The sequence below is a fragment of the Aspergillus versicolor genome (genome assembly GCF_001890125.1).
Source record: "Aspergillus versicolor CBS 583.65 unplaced genomic scaffold ASPVEscaffold_7, whole genome shotgun sequence".
Classification (NCBI taxonomy): Eukaryota; Fungi; Ascomycota; class Eurotiomycetes; order Eurotiales; family Aspergillaceae; genus Aspergillus; species Aspergillus versicolor.
Window position 1 is genome coordinate 1,348,500 of NW_024467530.1, and position 19,782 is coordinate 1,368,281.

The 19,782-nt window shown below is 49.8% G+C and overlaps 10 protein-coding genes across 10 annotated transcripts; 6 read left to right on the forward strand and 4 right to left on the reverse strand.

Annotated features, from left to right (window-relative positions):
* Nucleotides 1-367: 367 nt before the first annotated feature.
* Nucleotides 368-1,015, reverse strand: ASPVEDRAFT_85791 (Bromodomain associated domain protein; the record flags this gene model as incomplete). Its single annotated transcript, XM_040817741.1, has 1 exon — nt 368-1,015. One exon carries the CDS (start codon nt 1,013-1,015, stop codon nt 368-370), a length of 648 nt encoding a protein of 215 aa, XP_040670151.1.
* A 313-nt stretch (nt 1,016-1,328) lies between these two features.
* Nucleotides 1,329-2,831, forward strand: ASPVEDRAFT_135737 (transcription initiation factor TFIID subunit 7 family protein; the record flags this gene model as incomplete). Its single annotated transcript, XM_040807236.1, has 1 exon — nt 1,329-2,831. The coding sequence occupies one exon, from the start codon at nt 1,329-1,331 to the stop codon at nt 2,829-2,831; it is 1,503 nt and encodes a 500-aa protein (XP_040670152.1).
* ASPVEDRAFT_43880 (uncharacterized protein) lies at nt 2,800-3,659 on the reverse strand. The gene has a single exon (XM_040812925.1). It carries the CDS (start codon nt 3,586-3,588, stop codon nt 2,980-2,982), a length of 609 nt encoding a protein of 202 aa, XP_040670153.1. The 5' UTR covers nt 3,589-3,659; the 3' UTR covers nt 2,800-2,979.
* Nucleotides 3,660-3,960: 301 nt separating this feature from the next.
* ASPVEDRAFT_54569 (alpha/beta fold hydrolase) lies at nt 3,961-5,045 on the reverse strand (the record flags this gene model as incomplete). The annotated part of the gene is made up of 3 exons (XM_040814947.1): nt 3,961-4,266; nt 4,319-4,453; nt 4,506-5,045. The coding sequence occupies 3 exons, from the start codon at nt 5,043-5,045 to the stop codon at nt 3,961-3,963; spliced, it is 981 nt and encodes a 326-aa protein (XP_040670154.1).
* A 1,333-nt stretch (nt 5,046-6,378) lies between these two features.
* On the forward strand, nt 6,379-8,647 carry ASPVEDRAFT_85795 (sodium:solute symporter family protein; the record flags this gene model as incomplete). Its single annotated transcript, XM_040817742.1, has 4 exons — nt 6,379-6,669; nt 6,723-6,984; nt 7,034-7,311; nt 7,364-8,647. The coding sequence occupies 4 exons, from the start codon at nt 6,379-6,381 to the stop codon at nt 8,645-8,647; spliced, it is 2,115 nt and encodes a 704-aa protein (XP_040670155.1).
* A 396-nt stretch (nt 8,648-9,043) lies between these two features.
* Nucleotides 9,044-10,309, forward strand: ASPVEDRAFT_63801 (enoyl-CoA hydratase/isomerase family protein). Its single transcript, XM_040815692.1, has 2 exons — nt 9,044-9,486; nt 9,623-10,309. Exons 1-2 carry the CDS (start codon nt 9,158-9,160, stop codon nt 10,125-10,127), a joined length of 834 nt encoding a protein of 277 aa, XP_040670156.1. The 5' UTR covers nt 9,044-9,157; the 3' UTR covers nt 10,128-10,309.
* A 261-nt stretch (nt 10,310-10,570) lies between these two features.
* On the forward strand, nt 10,571-11,012 carry ASPVEDRAFT_152763 (uncharacterized protein; the record flags this gene model as incomplete). Its single annotated transcript, XM_040808322.1, has 1 exon — nt 10,571-11,012. Exon 1 carries the CDS (start codon nt 10,668-10,670, stop codon nt 11,010-11,012), a length of 345 nt encoding a protein of 114 aa, XP_040670157.1. The 5' UTR covers nt 10,571-10,667.
* Nucleotides 11,013-11,360: 348 nt separating this feature from the next.
* Nucleotides 11,361-11,790, forward strand: ASPVEDRAFT_43885 (uncharacterized protein; the record flags this gene model as incomplete). The annotated part of the gene is made up of 1 exon (XM_040812926.1): nt 11,361-11,790. A coding segment is annotated over one exon (245 nt), but the record flags the coding sequence as incomplete, so codon positions are not given.
* On the reverse strand, nt 11,745-12,512 carry ASPVEDRAFT_54572 (uncharacterized protein; the record flags this gene model as incomplete). Its single annotated transcript, XM_040814948.1, has 1 exon — nt 11,745-12,512. One exon carries the CDS (start codon nt 12,510-12,512, stop codon nt 11,745-11,747), a length of 768 nt encoding a protein of 255 aa, XP_040670159.1.
* A 378-nt stretch (nt 12,513-12,890) lies between these two features.
* On the forward strand, nt 12,891-15,289 carry ASPVEDRAFT_196779 (oxidative DNA demethylase). The gene is made up of 2 exons (XM_040809217.1): nt 12,891-13,276; nt 13,336-15,289. The coding sequence occupies exons 1-2, from the start codon at nt 13,113-13,115 to the stop codon at nt 15,164-15,166; spliced, it is 1,995 nt and encodes a 664-aa protein (XP_040670160.1). The 5' UTR covers nt 12,891-13,112; the 3' UTR covers nt 15,167-15,289.
* The last annotated feature ends 4,493 nt before the right edge of the window (nt 15,290-19,782 follow it).

A 19,782-nucleotide genomic window follows, 5' to 3' on the forward strand; every position in this document is an offset into this window, starting at 1 on the left:
ACCCGCTCATTATTTCCCTAATGCCATATTCATGCCTGTAGTCACCCATCTGTCTGAAGATCATTCCCTTCCATCCGGGCATGTCATTATTTTCGGTGAATCTGCCGGTATATATATTCTGCCTCACACGTGTCGCAAATACCTCTAGTTGAGCGCAGTTGTCGGTTGACCATACTGGGGTGCCCCTAGCCTGACCCAGCCGGTCGTGTGGTTCAGCGTACGAGGGAGTCGAATAAAGTCTCGATGGGTGTAAATTGAGAAATCGACGTTTGGTTCTCGTAATTCATAACTGAAGTCGCCATAATAGGAGTCGCGTATAGTTCTGAGAGCTGTTCGAAACACGAGACAACCCACATATGCACCCCAATCATACATCCATGCCTTCGGTATCGGATAGATTGCTCGGCGCACTGCTGACGCCCGATGAGTCGCTGTCCGCCATGTAAGGAGCTCGTGATCGCATCTGTGAGCTCCATTCCTGGATTGTGGGCGCACCACCCTCGATAACAACTGGGTGTTCTTCGGCGTTTTTCCCAAGGATAGTACCAGCATATCGAGACTCCTCTCCCGTTTTACTATGTTTCTTTTTCAAGGCCGTAAGATAGTCCTCCTTCTCGAGCGAATCGGTGTCGACCACATCACCTTCACTCGGAACGAAACCAGCGATACGTCGAATCTCGCGGTTCGAAGAACCTGTAAACCACGAAAGGAACCCTTCCAGTCCCCGCATGTCTTCCTCTCCTTCCCACCATTCTTCCCACTCTCGTAACTGCGGTCGCAGTGCGCCAGCGTCCTGCAGCGCTTGGTAAACGTCTTCTAACACGGGTATCGGATTCTCTGGGTGGGCGTTTGCGGCGTGGTCTGACGTTGAGGAGGCAAGAAGCATGATATATCGAGCAGTAAGATCCGCAAGTGTATCTAGGACTGATGGACGCGTGGCATGAAAGCCAGTTGCGCGTAGAATCTGGATAATTGGTGGGCGGAGAAGCGCATTGTGAAGATTCGCGCCAGACATCGTAAGGATGGGCTCAGCAGCCCTTAATTTAGCTAAAACGAGGTTGCGTGTAGAAAAAGCTGTGTTTAATACACCTATCTAACGACGAAACGAGGAAAGAAGCGGAAGAACGGATCAAGGTGTTGGATGTTGACTGTTGGATATTGAGTTGAAGAGAGGCGGACAGAACCCCCGGTGGAAGCTCCTGTTCTTTCTTGGCCTTCGCCGCCTTGCCCAACTTTCCCAACACCTTCCAACGCAACACCTCACCAACCACTTGACAGCTTTCACATATGAGAATCAAGTGACCACGCGCAGTGGTCTTTATATCAACATGTCCGACGCATCTCGACCGTCGCTGAAGCTCACTTTCGGCAAGAAAAAGGCGCCTGAGCAACCGCCGAGCCAACCTGCTCCTCCTCCCCCTTCAGATCAACCTCCAGCGCCTCAACGCAAACTCACACTCAAGATCGCGCGGAAACCAAAGGAAGAGGCACCGTCAGAAGAGAAGCCGAAAAAGCAAAAGATTACTTTGAAGAAGAAGAAACGACCAGCCGATGAAGCTGCCCCGAACGAGCCTTCCGCCGCTGGCGCATCGCAAGCAAGCGGACCAAAGCGACTCAAATTGAATCCATCGAAGAAGCCTGGAGCTCAGTCGATTCGAATTAAAAACAAGGGTCTCGTGCCAAACAGACCAACGGGTGTCGGCTACGATTCGGAAGCATCCGATACAGAAATCGACCCTGCGATTGAAGAACAGTTTATTTTACGTATGCTACCCGGAGAGGACTGCGAGTACCTCCGTCGCGCCATCGACGAACGCCGTTTCGACAAGTCCGAGTTTAACTTCAAACCTTTAACCCGCGACGGTCGACGATCTGTCCTGAAGGTCCGGGACAAACAGTATGCCGCGGTATTGGTAGACTTACCGTGTATTATTGAGGGAATGAAAAGTTGGGATAAACGGGGGTGGTATAAATCGGCAGATATTTGCCAGATGCTCTTAGTTCTAGGGCCCATCTCCGCCGAAGCAGAAGCTATGGACTACCCACTTCCTGCTGAAATTCAACGTCCGGATGATATGGCCTTACAGTATCCCCATGGTTTGGCCCCTCCGCTTCGATGGGTGAGGAAACGGCGTTTCCGGGACAGAGTTAGCACCCGTACCATCGAGCAGGTTGAGAAAGCTGTTGAGGATCTGATAGCTCAAGATGATGCTGCTATTGGACCGCCTCGTTACGAGCTGGTGGATAAGACATCGCTCGATCGTGCTGAAGGACTCGTACAAAGCGGGGAATATGATGATTACGAGTACGATGATGAGCAAGATGCTGAAGGCGAGGTGGATGAGGCTATGGGAGAGGTCGACGACATGTTTGGAGACCTCGAGGACACTCTTGCTGCAGAAATGGAGGCCGCTCTAGCAGCTGAACCAGGAGAGGACGGGACCACACTTGAAGCCGGCGTAGTGGAAGAAGCTGCTGAGTCCGGCGTGTATCAGGCTGGTACACCTATGGCCACCAAGCCCTCAACTCCCGCTCCAGATGCAGGCGCAGGCGCAGACACATCGGGCGACGAAAGTGACGGGTCAAACGGCGAAGATGAAACACCCGAGGATGAGCTCGATGAGGAACAACTTGAACAACAACGACTGGTACAACAATCGCGTGAAGAGATCGCAGAACTGGAGGCCCTCATTCGCACAGAGACAGCGAAATGGGAAATGCAGAAGAACCAAATTCTCAAGGGCAAACTTGCCAAGCGTATCCAGGACCTAAAGACGGAAGTTTCTCTGAAAAAGGTCTCGATCGGTGAAGGAGATGATGCAGATAGCTGAGTTCATCACCGAAAACCGCGTGAAGATTTGTTTTGATACCCAAGTATGAATTATGTCTAAGCTTCACTTCAGTGGATCTCAATAACCTGTACAATAATACCCACAATTCTGATAATCAATAACGGAACAACAAAAAAGTTTCACCAAGCTACCTCCCGACAACCGGGCTCCCCGTCGCCTCCCTCACTGCATCCCCAACATGTAGCTCCCTATTCTCCTTCAACTTCCTCTCCCTAAGCCTCTCCCTCTCCGCCGTCTCCCCATCCGGTACCGGTGGCGACCGTCCAACCCTCTCCCCCAAAATCCGCCGATGCTCCTCCCGCTTCCTATCCAGATGCGCCATCGTGTCCACTTCTTCCCCATACGCCGGCATTCCAGGCCCCTGCGCAGTCCCAACAGCACCAGCATGCGCACCCGCCTGCATCCGATGCCGCGAGTGGTCCTCCACCGCATGCGCAATCGCGCCCTCGTTAGGCTGCTGCTCAACCCCGTAGTCCGTATCCACGTCACCCTCGTCCTGCATCGCCTTGAGGGAGGCCTCGTGTCGATGCTTCGCGGCTAGTATTGTTTCGTTTGTGGAGGGCTTTGAAGATGCGCCGCGGGTTATCAGGCCCGGCGCGGTGCCGTATGAGCGTTGTTCACGCTCTTGGCTTTGTTTGACTTCGTAGGGACTGTGGGTTACGGGGTTGGCGGATTGGGTGTAGGCGGATTCTTTGGGGGGTTGGGAGGGCTGTGGTGCCGCCGCTCTTAATGGCATTTTGGGTCGGTTGGGGTTGTGTAGAGTCTGATGACTAGTACGGAAGTTCAATTTCAGTGGTAAAAAGCATTGTGTTTAGTGTAGGTGCTTTGATTGTTAAGTGCTATGCTGGGTGGTTTATCTGTTTGATGCCGGTATGACGTCAAGATGTGATGCTTCAAGAAGTATGAAATGTGGATGGCCTCGTGGATTGCCGCATGGGGGATTATGTGATTTTAGCTGAGGCAGGAGTGAGATGATTTATATATATTACACAGCCCTCTTTAATTAGTTATTATGATATGCTAAAGCGGAGGCTGTTTTCTTGCGTTGAGGTGAGATTGGGTATAGTTGGTATAGGCGGGTTTCTAAGTATGACAACAATAGACGGTTCTACCGCTCGAAAAAATTCCTCAGAATAGTATTGATTTCATCGCGTGCTTCCAGTTGCACCCAATGGCCCGAAGTACTCACTCTTTTGAATGTGAAATCAGAGGCAACCTGCTTCATCTGTTCTTCAACGCCTGGTAGCTCAAGCGCACTTGGCTGCGGACAGACCATTAGGACGGGCATTGGGAGTACTGGGTCGAGGTTTTCTTGAATCTCATCTTGCTCATTTATGTTTTCTACAAGAGCGTGGTACCATTGTAGTGCTGAGCCATGGCCGTTTCGCAGAATGTCCTGGTGAATTTGTCGCTCCTGGATATCATTAGACGCTCGCCTCCTGAAAGGAGTAGAGTATTCTGCTTACAGCCTGGTTAACATATGTCGGCTCAGGTCCCTTTCGGTCCTGAAGTAGCCAAGCCTCCATCGCACCTGTTGGGCCAACGTGGTCGACCCATAAACTGGGGTCTTGTGGGTAGAAGAGGGTGAAGAACGAGTCTGACTGCTAGGCGTCAGGCGAGACCACTGTAGACACCAGGTCAGGCTGAACTTACATGTTGATCAATAATATCTCCTGCCTTGGCTCTGGTGAAAAACTCGAGATACCCGAACCTTTCGTAACCCAAGAACTGCTTCGTTAGAGCATTCACCGTGGCGAGATCGAAGTGCTCTCCTGGCTTGGAGTAGGGCACGTCTAAGAATGTGCAGGACAGCAAACGATCTGGGAAGTAGTTTGGCAGCCGGGATAATAAGATGCATCCGGTATCATGACCCACGGCGTGAACCTTACTGATACCTTCGTGGTCGAGTAGCTCGATGACTTCAGCTGCCATTCTCTTGGTTTTGTAGTCTTCCAGGGCTGTGGGTTTGGCTGTGTCGCCGTAACCCAGAAGGTCCGGTACCAACACTCCATATCCCTCTTGGGAGAAGAAATTTATCTGGTGTCGCCAGTCGTAGCATGAGGATGGGAAGCCGTGGAGGAAGAGGATTGTGGGCAGTGAAACATTAGTAGGAGGATGGTAGGCGTAGCTATAGGAATGAGATGTTGAAAGAACATGACCCTTTGCGAGGTGAGGAAAAGCAACACTTGCCATTTTTTCGTGTTAAGATAGTAAATCCTGGGTTTCTGTGAGGTTGAACAGTAGCGGTTGAGAGTATTTAAGCTCTGCCATCCCCGTAAGACGGAGACTTTCGGAGACTTTGAGGCAGAGCTGCATTCGACAGACCAACCGTAATATTCGGCGTATTCAATTTTAAGAAGAGTTTATGAGGAACATTGTTTAATACGGCGAAGCCGTTGAATCAACTGATCTCTCTGATGTCTTTTTCATGTCCTCTCATCAATCCAGGGCTCAAGTATTGAATCCAATATCTTTCTCGATGCAACTAAAATAAGCTTAAATTAGTCCCTCGGAGCACTATGCATGCGACCAGGTGTCATTGCACCATCAGCCGTATTTGTGACTGTTGCAGTCAAACATTACTAGTCTGAGACGAGGTGGTTCTGGCAGTTTGTATCAATCAGGTCGGCAGGCAGTGACCTATTGCAACATGAGTGGAAATCCCTCCATCTATCGGGGCCCAGGAGCATATTCTTACTCTATGGGCTCTTCATGATCACCCTTTCCCTCGTATTTGATTTACTTACCATCCTCTTCCGGCAATTGGATAGTCGCACGGGCTCTAAAGGTAGAAGAAGGTCGTTTGCAACAGCCAAGGCCATTTATTGTCTTGGGCTTGAAGCGAAGCTTCCCAAGGATTGGAGACCGATTTCTTGGTTGAGCTTGTTAATTTGTTCTGGCTTGGCTTACAGCACAGGCTTTTCAAGGAGAGCAGTTTGAAGTCGCATACAAACGCCGAAGAACAGTAAAACGATACTAGCCGTGATTAGATATGGCACCCATCATACACCGAGTCAATCCCTTCGAGTTGTCCACTTCCTAGCCACGGGAACCTCTAAAAGATTGTTATCATTCAAGCTCTTCCTGTTGAAAAGGCTCCAACGCCGTTGCGTTGATTGGCGTGGTTCGCCATAGTCAACTCCAGGCACGCAATCCACATCCTCCATTGCTCACCTCGACACACCTCAGCGCCCAATCTCAAACAAGCTTGAACATGATTGTATCCACTTCAACAAATATCTCAGCGAATTGATCTTGGTCTATTCCTATTTCTCTGTTTCTCGGCCGGGTGCCTCATAACGCGATACCAATCTCCTAGTGCGTGATGGCTGTCAAACTGCAAGCAAAGGCGTTTCGAATCGCATCAGAGAGGACGATAAGACGTTCCAGCCAAAATGGGTCCTATTTAACATAAACTGAGCCTTATCCTCTGCGACCCTTTGATGCTCAGCAGATGCTCGCCAGAACTTACGAATCCACCCTCGGATCCATTTGATTGATACTTTATCAGTCTCCCTACAACACCATGACCCAAGCACAAACTGGGATCCATGGGGTTGACCTTGTCCCACAAGGGACAGCCTATGGACTCCTCATCGGCCTCGGTATTCTCTTTTGTGGTGTGATTCTCATTGCTATCAAGGTCCAGAAAGCCTATCTGTCCGAGGATTCAGCAACCTCGGAAATGTTTATGGTCGCGAATAGATCTGTCGGGACAGGACTTACAGCGTCGGCAGTGTTCTCTTCATGGATGTGGATTAATGAGACGGTGCTATCGGCTGCTATGTGTTACAGATATGGACTGGCGGTGCCTTTGGTATGTCTTTATGTTTTCCTTCATACGAAACTCTCCCAGACTGACCGGAACAGTGGTGGGGATCAGGTCTCTGTTTTCAGATTGCGCTTATGGCTGCTCTTGGAGTCATGGCCAAAATCCGAGTCCCTTATGCGCACACGTCGCTTGAGATTATCAAGATGCGATACGGTACAGTAGGGCATCTTGTCTTCATCGTCTTGAACTTGACAAACAACGTCTTCGGCTGTGCGTCCATGATTCTTACGGGATCGCAACTGGTGTATGGCATCTCCGGTATGCACTTCGTTGCTGCTACCATTCTGATCCCTCTGGGAGGTGAGTATTTTCTGGTAAATACAAGACGCATCAAAGTTAATAGGTTTAGTTGTCTTGTACACTGCGGTTGGGGGTCTCAAAGCGACCTTTCTGACAGACTTCCTCCACACGGCTGTCGCACTCGTCCTCATCATCTTTTTTACCTTGTCAATTTTGACCAATGAACATATCGGCGGGCTGAGTGGTCTCTATGACAAGGTGGTAGCTACAGCCAGCGAAAACTATATTCCTGGTAACTTTGAGGGATCGTTGCTCACGATGAAGTCCAAGGAAGCCATTATCTGGGGGCTAATCTTGAAGTTTGGAAACCTAGCGCTGGTCGTCATGGTGAGTACTTTTGCAGTTCCTGGGATTTTGCTTGGTGGTTAACCTTCCACAGGATACTGCCTTCTGGCAAAAGTCTTTCGCCAGTGAGGTGAACTCAACCGTGCCCGCATACAATCTCGCAGCGATTGCTGTCTTCGGTATCCCATGGGGCTTAGGGACAGTTATTGGACTGGCTGCTAGGGCACTTCATCAGACTGCTATCTTCCCCACCTACCCGGCCGATATCACCCTGTCTGAGGTTGAGGCAGGGTTGGTAATGCCATACATTGTCAAAGCCCTCATCGGAAACTCTGGAATTGTTGCATTTTTTGTGCTTCTCTTTATGGCCCTAACCAGCACAGTCTCTTCTTCCATGATCGCAGTCAGCAGTATCCTGTCTTTCGACCTTTACAAGACATACTTCAATCCCAAGGCAACAGACAAGAAGCTGCTCCATGCAAGTCATATTACCGTTGTCTTCCATGCCATTTTCATCACTGGGATTTCCATTGCACTGAACTATGGCGGCGCCAACATGACATGGATTGGCTACTTCCGGCCAATTCTCTCCTGTCCTGGAATTATACCTCTCGGTCTTACTCTCTTCTGGGATGGTCAAACAAAGCTAGCAGCAATTCTTTCACCGGTGCTGGGATTCTTCACAGGGCTTGCCATCTGGTTGGGTACTGCAAAATCTCTGTATGGCGAAGTAAACATGACTACAACAGGGGAGGGCCTGCCTGCACTATACGGAGCGATTGGATCATTCTTCTCTCCAGCCCTCTACTCGGTTGTGATCTCTCTGATATACAAGCCCTCCAAGTTCGACTGGCGCATATTCCTTCGCATCGAACTGGCCGATGAAGCGCAAATCCATGAATCTGAGACGCCTACTATCACAGAGACCAAAGAAGAGCCCGGTACCCAAACACCCCAGTCCGATACATCGACCGCAGACCCCGAGCACACCGGTGCCCATGATAAGCCGATCGCGGTGTCCAGGGCTCGTTTAACCCCACCGTCACAGCTTAGCTTAGATGACATCCGTCATCCATTCGACGAGCAAACCTTGAAGGAATTAAACCGTTGGATGAAGATCGCATGGGCGATATTTGTTGTCCTTGTCCTGGTCACATTCGTTCTATGGCCGATGCCGCTATACCGCGACTATATTTTCACCAAGTCATTCTTCTCGGGCTGGGTGTCTGTTGCCATTGTTTGGCAATTCTTTGCCTTCTTCGCCGTTGTTGTCTACCCGCTGTATGATGGTCGGTATGAAATCGAGAAAGGGGTAAAGGGGATGTGGAAAGCTGCAAAGGGGTTTCTGGCGAATAGGCGCTCAGCTACCCCTTCTTAAGCTGCCACATTATATCAGGTATCCTGGCAGGTGACCTATAATGAAGAATATATAGAGTAAGACTTATTTAGACTTGTTGAATATATACCGCTGCTCGGTAAAGCTTGCAAACACGGTCCACGAATCTCTATCGAGATATCATGTAAAAAGACCACAACCCCACTAAAGAACATTTAGATGAACCCATCCTTGAGAGTGCACTAACATAACCGACTTATACCTCAAGTCTCGTGTTTGTGATCCTAGGAAGCTTCTAAGTGTTCACGTCATCAGATCTTACCCTCCATGATGAACCGAGGCATATCCCAATCCGGAAACCCACTCAGCCAATCCCATCCCCGCCAGTATAGCTCCTCGTCTCCGGATTTCCACGTGGAAATCCAGAATAACCAACATCGAATATAATATAAATTCACTTTTGCTCCTGAATATTCTCATTCCCTCTACCATAACAACCCACCCACCGCCCAGTCGCCCACATATCTGTATTACAAAACCTTAGAAGACAAAATGGCAGGTCTTTTCACTGTCCCTATCGGGGACACCGGCTCCATCACCGTCACAAATCCACCAGCACCGTCCTCAGATCCAAACTTCGACACTAAGAAGATTTATGTCTTGACATTCACCTCCCCGGCTGACAACCGCCTCACACCCACCTTCATCAACGCCTTCCTCCTGGCTCTCGATATCATTGAGCACCGGTACCCCAAGGGCGTCGTGATCACGACATCAGGGATCCCGAAGTTCTACAGCAACGGCCTTGATTTGGCCCTTGTGCAAGAGACAGAGGGATTTTTGGAGAAATATTTATGGGTATTGTTTAGGAGATTACTTACGTGCGTTTCTCTCTCTTTCTCCCCCTCTCCCCGAACTATCTGGGCTTTCTCTTAAAATTGAAGAGTGCTCTAGAGTAGTGATGAATTAGAAGGGTCAAAAAGGGTGAAAAAAAAAAAAAAGCTAACAGAAGTATAGATACCCTATGCCCACGATTGCGCTCCTAAACGGACACGCATTCGCAGGTGGGTTCATGCTCGCTCAGTACCACGACTACCGCATCATGAACCCGCAAAAGGGCTTCCTGTGCATCAACGAAATCGAATTCGGGGTCCCGCTGCAGAGTCCCATGATGCACATCTTTACTGAAAAGTTGACACCTGTTGTCTATCGCGACCTGATCCTAGAGGCGAAGAGGATCGGTGGTCCGGATGCGCTGAAGAGGGGTGTTGTTGATGGGGTTGGTGGGTTGAACGAGGCTGTGGAGTTTGTCAAGGAGCGGAAGCTGGATGGGAAGGCCGGGACTGGTATTTATGGGATTATGAAGGAGGAGATGTATAGAAGGTTGCTTGACAGATTGGATGACCATGCTGGGAATTTGGAGTGGAGGGATCGTGTTGAGGATAGGAAAGATGCCTTGGAGAAGGAGGGTGCTAAGAAGGTTGAGGCGTGGGAGAAGGAGAGCGGGAAGGCGAAGCTTTGAGAGGTTGGAGTGAAGCTTCAGTGAGGTGTTTGATATTCACCTACTTGGAAGAAGTAGGAAGTCTTTGAAAGTAGATACTGTCAAGGTCTTTGTCATAACCAGTATATAGACCACTTTTTGTAAGTAACTTGAGGGTTATAGATGTAATATTGTAGATTTATAACTTCTATTATGTCTTTGTCTACAATCAAATCCTATGAGAAGTTTATAGAGAAAAGTTAAGTTCTATTTGTCATTAATCATGTCTATACAGAAACACCACCCTAGGTTTAACCTTCTCACTTGCACCACTCTATCAGTGATACCAAACACATACTACCCCAACACCACAGATCCATAAATTCTGAAAGGCCACAGTTCTATAAATGTACAGGTTAGTGAATGAAGCAACCACGCTCAAATCCCACTAACACAATTATGACTGGCCCCAAAATCCATTTACCCACATCAAAGATGCTGCCATACTCCCCATTTTAACATTCCACAATTAGGCTCCTCCCCTCAGCACTCGAAGACGAGCAAACCGTATACGAAGACGAAATGGAGGGTCCCACTATGGTATGCAAAACCATATGCAAACCCAAATGCAAGCGCGCGCTAGAGTATTCGCCCTCGCCACCAGACAACAAACCCACCAAGCGAGATGCACCCGGAATCAGCGACGAAACCTACGTCCAGAGATATCAGGAGAAGTTAGAGGAGTACAGGGCTGCCAAAGCCCAAGACTTGGAGGGGCCGTTTGACCCCAACACCGCTTCCGCGCCTTCCAAATGTGAGGGACCCCGGGCACCTCAAGAATCAGTGCTATTTCCAGTTGGTAACAGAAACGTGAGTCTTCTGGGCTACCCGGGAGAATCAGAATACCGCTTAACGACCGGCTACTGACCCGAGTTATTGAGAAGCGTCAAATGCAAAGAATACCCAGGTACCAGGTGACTGAAAAATACACGCCTCTTTCAAACGAAGCGATTGCGGGTGTTTTGCTTCGCTGTACGCCAAGTTCACCCACGACACAGTCATGGCTCAGCGCGCACAGGGAGAGCAAGGCGGCTGCGGAGAGAAACAAGGCACTTTCGAAGGAGCGTGATAAACTCAGAAGACACGTGCTTCAATTGCGTCCCAGGAGCGAGTGGACCAAGGTAAGTAAGGCGGAGACCAAAGAGGTTATCGAGAAGGGTTATGATGCAAAAGAGGATAAGATGAATAGCGAACAAGGCATCCTAGCAGCCGGTGAAATGAAAGAGGAAAGTTGTGCGACGCAGACCAGGATTCAAGCAACAGAAGGGGAATTGAGGATAGCCAGGATGCAACATCTTGAGGCTTCTTTTGATTTAGACGAGCCAGGAAAACAAATTTTCGAAGTCTTTAAAACCACCGCGAGACTGCAGATAGTGGCGTGTGATGATCAGGACCCTGCGAATATATCTGATCGTTTCAGGGCGGAGATTCGACGGTGTTATAGACGCCCTGACCAGTAACGAGAAGCTGCTCGTCGGCTGTCATATTTGTTGCCTTCGTGAGACGATTTGCATAAAGATCTATGATTATGTACTTGATCAAAGCCTTTCCCCACAGGACTGTGTCATAGATTCTAGCTCTCGGAGATCAAAATAAGCCTCAACCCTTTTTGCTCTTGCTAACACCCTTCGCCTTTGTTGGACTCTCTAGTTTATCTACCAGTGGTCGATATGGCGATGCTATAGTATACTCCGGTGCGGGCATCTCGTCCCGTCTCGGTTCACCAGTAGAGGGTCGACGCAGCTGCTCCTCGTGCATTTTATCCAGGCTCTCCCCAACCACCTGGTACTTGGTCCAATTTATTGGGGGCATGCGGACGACATTCTGAGGCTCGGGGAGGGTTCCTAGCTCTGAACTCCTTCGGGCTCCAGCATCGGGTATTTCCGTGTTCTCATCCTCGACATCCTCTTCATGATTGAAGTCGATGAATCCACCCTGATCTTTCCTTGACAGCTTCCCTGAAGAAAGTTCATGAGCGAACTTTTCAGGATCCTCAGCGGCGGCTTCTTTCATTTTCTCTAGCGTTTTGATATCTCGTAGACTCTGTTGCTTCTGGAGTTGTAATATGGAGATTGCTGAGCGCAGCGCAATGGCATCGGGGTTCTCGCTTTCGGATATCGGTACAGGGAGAGGCTCCGGGGCAAACGTGGGAGCCGCTGGAGGAGGTAAAGATGAGGATATTGAGTTGTAAGGAAGGGCTTGCGATGTTGGAGATGGCGACGTCGCCGGCGGAACTATTGTCTGTGGCCCATTTGTGGCGGCCGGTGTGAGATGGGCGAACACTGGTGTTACGGGGGAATAAGGCGGTTGAGGAGGCGTCCCCGGCCGAGAAGGTTCATTGTTCTGGTTTTCTTGTGGTGGCCGCATTGTTTCCGAGTTCATATTGCTCGCGATAAATAATGTGGAGATGGCTGGATTGTGTAGGTATATCGCAGGTTGTTGATTAGGCTGCGGCGATGGCCTCTTTTGTTTGGCGCACGGTTTCCAGACGCGCTATGCGGTTATAAGGGTGCTGAAATCGTTCTTTGATTCAGGCGACACAGGATAAAATTGATTTTAGGCCATATTGAGCAAAGTTTAACAGGCAGAGGTGGGATGAGATGATGGTGCGAAAGCCGTGGTGGCGATGACGGCGGATGGAGGCTGTCTTATCGCGACTCCGATAGCGCAATCGCGGAGAAGAACCGCGATAACTAAGAATAGCTGGAGATGGACCTCAATGCTTCGGAAAGCCATTTTATGATGCTGGACTTCAAATATTGCTCCAAGGAGCTACCATTCGCTCCATTAATACACTAGCAATAATTTAATAACTCTAGGAACTACTGGCATCGTCGAATAGGGAAATTTATGGCCTGATCAATAATGGTCTGACTGTCCCGATCTCACCGCCCAGGGAAAAAATCGCTCCAACAGACAAAATTTCTAGAATTCCCCTCCAACAAGCTGACCACGCACTGAGCAAAAATGAAGCGCAAGACCAACAGCAGAGAGTCGGTGGACGCCAATGGCCAGCCCGACACCAAGAAACGGGCTCTGTCTAGCGAGGAAGTCGCGTTGCGCTTCCGCGACGGCCTTTTCGAGCCATCGGTTCAGCAGAACTATACCAAGGCATACACCCAATCTAAGCCGTATGTATTTCTTTTAACTTCACAGTCAAATTATATTTAGAAAGCTAATTTTATTGAAGGTACCTGCACGGTGTCATCCACCCCTTGATCGAGGACTCTCTCCTGCGCTCCGTCCGCAACGAAATCCAGGAGCATCTACACTTTACCGAGAAAGAGACAGACATCTACAAGATCTTCCAGTCCGGAGATCTGGCGAACTTGGATGGTCTAGATGATGGGTCATTGTCACGGTTACCTTCGATCCTCAAGCTTCGCGATGCTATGTACTCAGCGCGCTTCCGTGAATTCTTGTCTTCCGTCACAGGCTCAGGCAAGCTGAGTGGGCAGAAGACCGATATGGCCATTAATGTCTACAACGAGGGATGTCATCTCCTTTGTCACGACGATGTTATCGGAAGCAGACGCCTTAGTTATATTCTGTACTTGACCGACCCCGACACCCCTTGGCAAGCGGAATGGGGCGGTGCACTCCGCCTGTACCCTACGACGACCAAGAAGGATGCCAAGGGTGAGGACGTCAAGGTCCCTGGTCCCGATTATTCTCTCAGCATTCCCCCGGCCTTCAACCAGCTTAGTTTCTTTACAGTCCAGCCTGGAGAGAGTTTCCACGACGTCGAGGAGGTTTACCATCCCACGGAAGGCGAGGACAGGTCCAAGAAGCGGGTCCGAATGGCCATCAGTGGGTGGTTCCATATTCCTCAGAAGGGCGAAGATGGATATGAAGAAGGGCTGGAGGAGAAACTCGCCGAGCGAAGCAGTCTGTCCCAGCTACAGGGCCGCGCCGATATTTACGACCTACCCCAGCCAAAGACCGTAGTCTGCGAGGAACAAGAAAAACAACAAGAAGACGCAAAGGGCAAGGGTAAAGCCAAGGTAGAAGAAGAGCCCAGCACCACTTTCACCGAATCGGACCTTAGCTTCCTCGTCCAATACATCGCTCCTTCATACCTCACCCCAGACATCGCAGACGAAATGTCCGATGCCTTCATCAACGAATCTTCTCTCAACCTGGAGCACTTCCTATCCAAAAAGTACGCAGCCAAGGTCCGCGCCTACATCGAAGAGCAGGAAAAGAAGGGTCTCCCAGCGTCAGCCGAGGAAATCCAGGCCTCGACAGACTGGACTGTCGCCCGACCACCCCACAAGCACCGCTATCTTTTCCAGGAGCATTCTACACAGGCCAAGGGCGAATCGAAAAACCCTATTCAGGAACTCATCAACGATCTCTTCCCCTCAAAGCCGTTCCGGAAATGGCTTTCCCTCGTCACTGGCTCGGACCGCATAACCAGCTACAACTTCCTTGCTCGTCGTTTCCGCCGCAGCCAGGACTACACCCTCGCCAACTCTTACGTCGGTGAAGAGCCCCGCCTTGAGCTCACCCTCTGTCTAACCCCGACTCCAGGCTGGGAGAAGGAGGACCCCGAAGAAGAGGAGCAGGAAACCACCGACGGTGCCGAAGCCAGCGGCAAACCCGAGGAAGGCTCAAGCTCAAGCTCTTCTAAAAAGCCCACCAACGGGAAACCCAAGCCAGAGTCCGATGAGGATATTGCTGTTGGCGGATACGAGATCTACATGGCCGGCGATGACGACGAAGAAGAGAAGGACGCCGCTGTCTACCAGTCTGCGGCGGATGACGAGGACGACGGAATCCTCTTCAGTACAGCTGCTGGGTGGAACCGGCTGAGCATCGTGCTCCGTGATAGCGGGACGCTGAAGTTCGTCAAGTACGTCAGTGCTGCGGCGAAGGGAGACCGGTGGGATATTACGGGAGAGATGGGTGTTGAATTTAACGACAATGATGACGACGATGACGAGGAAGGTGGTGAAGAAGAGGAAGAGGATGAAGATGAAGAAGATGGAGACGAGGATGAGATGGAAGAGGATGAATAAAAAAAAAATAACGATTTTGCTTGATATAGAGCTAGCTAGCTTTTTCATAGGTATCCAATGATTTTTGGTTGAATCTGAAGCCATTGGTGAGCAAATTCCATACCAACACTCTCCTTACCCATGCAGGCCCGGCTTTAGTGTTATCTGGCTATCTGACACCCCGGGAGATAAGTATCTCTCAACCATCCTCCTCTCAGCCTTCATATCTATAAGTCAACCAAACCACCGGCCAAGCGCGACGAATCCTTCGCCTAGGAAATCGAAATCCGGATCCATGCAATTGAAGACCCCTGTCGAGCGGAAGTTGCCGCCCGAGTCCCTCTTCCCTCGCACATGGCTTATCCCCTGAGTCTACACCTATCCTAGTCTCACCCGCGAATCTAGGGGCATTCGAATCCGAAGGAAGTGCGAGACGGGGATGCCGCTGGGACAGTCGGTGACTCCGAGTGGGCGCGGTGGCTGACCCCAAGACGGTTGTACGCCGGGGCGAGCTTGTGATTTTTGTCGATCGTGGGGGCCCAAAGTAATTTGACGACGGCGTGTTATAATAGCTAAGCGGGATAGGTAGTTAGCCTGGTGACGGTTGTATGAAGGTTTGTATGACTGATTAAATAGCTATCTCTATCCATTAAAATAGCAATAGTTAAGTATTTGGTATATCATGCTTCCACTATCAGAGTCGCGACAGAAACAAAAAACGATGAACGCCATTTCTGTATACGCGTTTGGACGGTTCATTGCTGATGAAGTATATATATAATGGCCCGCTATAAAGTTTATATCAGCGAGCCGGGTTGGTCGACTACCAAGCCATCAACAAATCGAAAGGGAATGCCCAATTATCTAATACCTTACTTGATTCAAGGAGAGATAAGCAGATAGCTTATGATAGTTACTCCGGACAGTACGTGAGGTTCCATAAAAATGATTTACAATCTCTCGTCATACCACCAACCTTATTTTCTCCACAGAAATATCTAAAATAAGCGATAGAAGTTACCTCCGTGGAAGTACGTAAGTCGTTAGAGCATCATGCCAATATAACTCTAGCCTGAAACAGGTATTATACGAGATAGTAAGCTTATTTCTGAGCTTGGAATATACGACAAACTCTCCTTACAAAAGGTGAGGCACGTATCAACTAGGGAAGCCGCCAGGATTCCTCCAAGAAAAGTACGAAGATATTTCCATATTATTGGCTGTACTGATATAACCGCTTAAGCGGAGCACGGAGAGGAAGATTGTGGCGAGTTCCCAACATGCATTGTTTTGTTGAAGATGATCTATCAGATTAGCTTTGTATATTTCGAGTTGCGATATAGCAGTAGGAAAGTACCGCCGAGGCCACGATGCCACAAGCACAACCAAGTGCCGAAGCTGGAGAAAGGTGTCCACATGGTCGATAATTGATATAATTGGCGAGAGAAATTCGACGTCAAACTGATGAGGAAATACCTCAGGCCTGTCTCATCTCGTTCAGCACGATTGCGATGCGATACTGAATGTGGCGGGAAGTTGAGCTAGCCACGAACACCCCCCAACCGCAGCAATCTGTGGGGGAATCAATCAATCGGATGATTGATTGATTGATTGATTATATTGTTGTGATCCCAGCCAGCTTATTTCAAGCGGAACTGGGCCGAAACCGGAGGGCATTGCCGTGTAACTGCCACTTCCAGGCAGTCGCGTTCTTTCGTGCTGCAAAACAGCCGTATCTTTGAAAATGAAGCTGGGCACTAAATGGCTCAAATTATTTGCGCTGGATAGAGCGACATAAATGGTCAGGATGTTCAGCCCCGAGAGCAGCCCGACGGGACCAAAGCTCTGAAGAGAGACTGTCTCGCAAGAAGGAGCCTAAATCCGGCCCCATTTCAGCTGTCCGTTTGTCACTCCAGAAGAATGAGTGATAACGTGTGTTTGTGTGAAAACACAATCTCAGATCCAATGATAGTGCTTGCTCAAATGATCCCCTGCCGACAAAACGCCCCCGCCATTCTTGGCCCTCCGTACATTATAGTATACGCAATTATTATTCGACTTTCGGCAACAATTTGAAGCGACGCCGCAGCATTAACTGTATAGTAGTGCTCACTCGTCAGACTCGGAGTCAGATTTCGCCAGGGCCCTTCCCAGATGCGTCACATCGCTAGACTAAGGACCGTGCCCGTTAACTTAACGTATGCATTCCGTGCTGCGGAAAGTGCTGTGCTTGTATCACGCCAGGTCTCATTGCTCTTTGTGCTACACCGTAAGAAGCCTACCCATGCGAGAAACAAGCGGTGTCAATTCGCTCGCTTCTTTCGAAAATCCCCTGGAAGGAAATATTTAGGTTGGTTGTGAACCGGACGACGGCAAGTTTTTGAAGGGGGGATCTACTGGTATTGGCTGCTTAATGCTCAGGACTTGCTCTCACGATACACAAAAAGCGGACAAGTTGGCAGGGCGTCTGAGCGGGTGCAAGTGCTCCGTGTTCTTCTCCGAAGTCCGTGGTTGCATCTGGCATTGCCCTTGGTAAAAATAAACAACTTCCATGGGGGCGGAGGGGAGTATCGACCACGGGCTCATTATTGTGGTGGCCAAGCACGCGGGCGCCAGCAAGGAACCCTTGCTGATCGTTGCGACTATGAATTCATGAGTGGGTTTGAGGAATGAGACTGATGAGGTCACTCAGATTGTTGAGTTTGGCTTGCCTTGCCTTGCAACTGGTGTCACCTCGCTCACAACTGGTGGTTACAGAGCATGAATTCGTCGGGACCCTTGGATTAGACAAGCTCTCGGATTTAGGCCTTCAGGGAGGCGAACGGAGTTAGGGTGAGAACGTGGCCTGTCCTTGTCATGCTGGCTGAATTATTGAAGCTAGGTTTTGTTGTACCGGACAACCGAAGGAGAGGCTTTATTGTTCCTTGTCCTTTGGAAAGGGCTTCAAGTTCTATGATGCCAGGCGCTGCAGGTGCCAAACGGAGATCATGATCTTCGTCTTTATCTCAAAGCTCTTGTCAACTGATCGCCCAACCTTAAACCAAGCCGTCTCCCGACTCAAGTTACTGCTGGACTCATGACTCGTATGGCGAAGCTGCTTCCAACTCGTCATGAGTAAAAGGCCAAGTAAGGACGTATACAGATCGACAAGCGCGAGTCAGTGAAGCATGACAAGGAGGCACTACTACTTGGAGTGGTTTGAGGTTGATGCCAAAGAGGGCCATGAACTGACCGTGGTTTTCGAAGAATCTAAGTACGCCTGAGTCTTCGCTGTGAGGTTCTAGCCATTAAAAATTAGGCTCGAAGGATGTGGGCATGTAACATTACCCATCGGTGTCCGGAGTCGATGTCTAGCAGAAAGGCGCCTGGTGACTCTGGGCCACAGAATCAAGAGATAAGCTGACAAGTCGTCGGTCTCCGCATGTGGACGGTTGCATGCACCTGCATCATTGAAGAGACGATGGATGAGGACGGATCATCCGAGTCACATTCCTGAGCGCGGGGCATATGGGGGAGCCAGTGGGGGTGTCAATAAGAGATGAGCGTGCGCATACCGTTCGATCCGGCTTTGAGAAAGCAAGGGAACAAATTCCGCCTCTGCTTTCCATCCGACAGCAGGAATAATCCCTTGAGAAAGCAAGACATGCATGCTGCAGCTGTCTCGGACTCTCGCGTCATTATTGAAGTCAAACAGCAAACAGCCGACGGGGGACGTGTTCCCTAGCGGCGATCATTCCACAGTGTACCCATGGATGCCACTACTACTGCCATGTGTTGTTTGCTGGAAAGGTGGAAAGTCAAAATTTATGGCTAAACTAAATTTACTGCTGCATTCTGAACCTTCTTGTCATGCCGATCATTCCCTCCCCAATAGCCAAAAACTCGACACATGGAGCGATTTGCATGCTCGCTGTGCCTGGGGGCTGGTCACTCCGGTTTGGATCAGTTCACAAACCAGCTGTCAAGCGGCAGTTATGATTGAATGCGAGGGTCGGGCGGTGCGCGCCGGGCATCATGGGGAACCCAGCATGGCCTCCCTTGTTCATTGGCCAAACAGCGCTTGATGGATAACGGTATGTGAACTGATCGGCCTCTTCACAAAGACACGAGACACCCGCTGGGAGCAAGGTGTCTGAGAATGGTCTCTGCCTGGTAGACTGGCAGTGCCTGCTGTGCTTCCCCACCACGAAACTCGTCCAACCCCAACCTGCAAGGCTGCAAGGAGGCCATGCCGCCAGAAACCACACCCTTACCCTCTTACGTGGCTGGTGAAGTGACGATGCTTTGGCGTTCGCATCCCTTGAACCCCTGGAGCCGATCGTCCAGTCTGGCCACGTGAATGTAGCCCATATCGAGATCGCTTCCGGTCGAGGATAGCCTCTGTCAATAAAATATTATTGTACAACGAAGTGACGAAGTCAATGTCAGTGTAATTGGGAGTGAGTCGGGCTCAAAGATTGTCCTCGAGACGGCCAATATCCCGAACCAAGGATGCAAAGACTTGATGTATAAATGACGGCTAGCAGGCATGAAGACAAAAAGGCTATGTATGGAGCCAAGGTAGCGCCGGAGTCAATCCCTGGCGTGCCCGGAATGTCTCAGGCGTTTTTATTTCCTTCTTTTTCTATTTCTTTCGT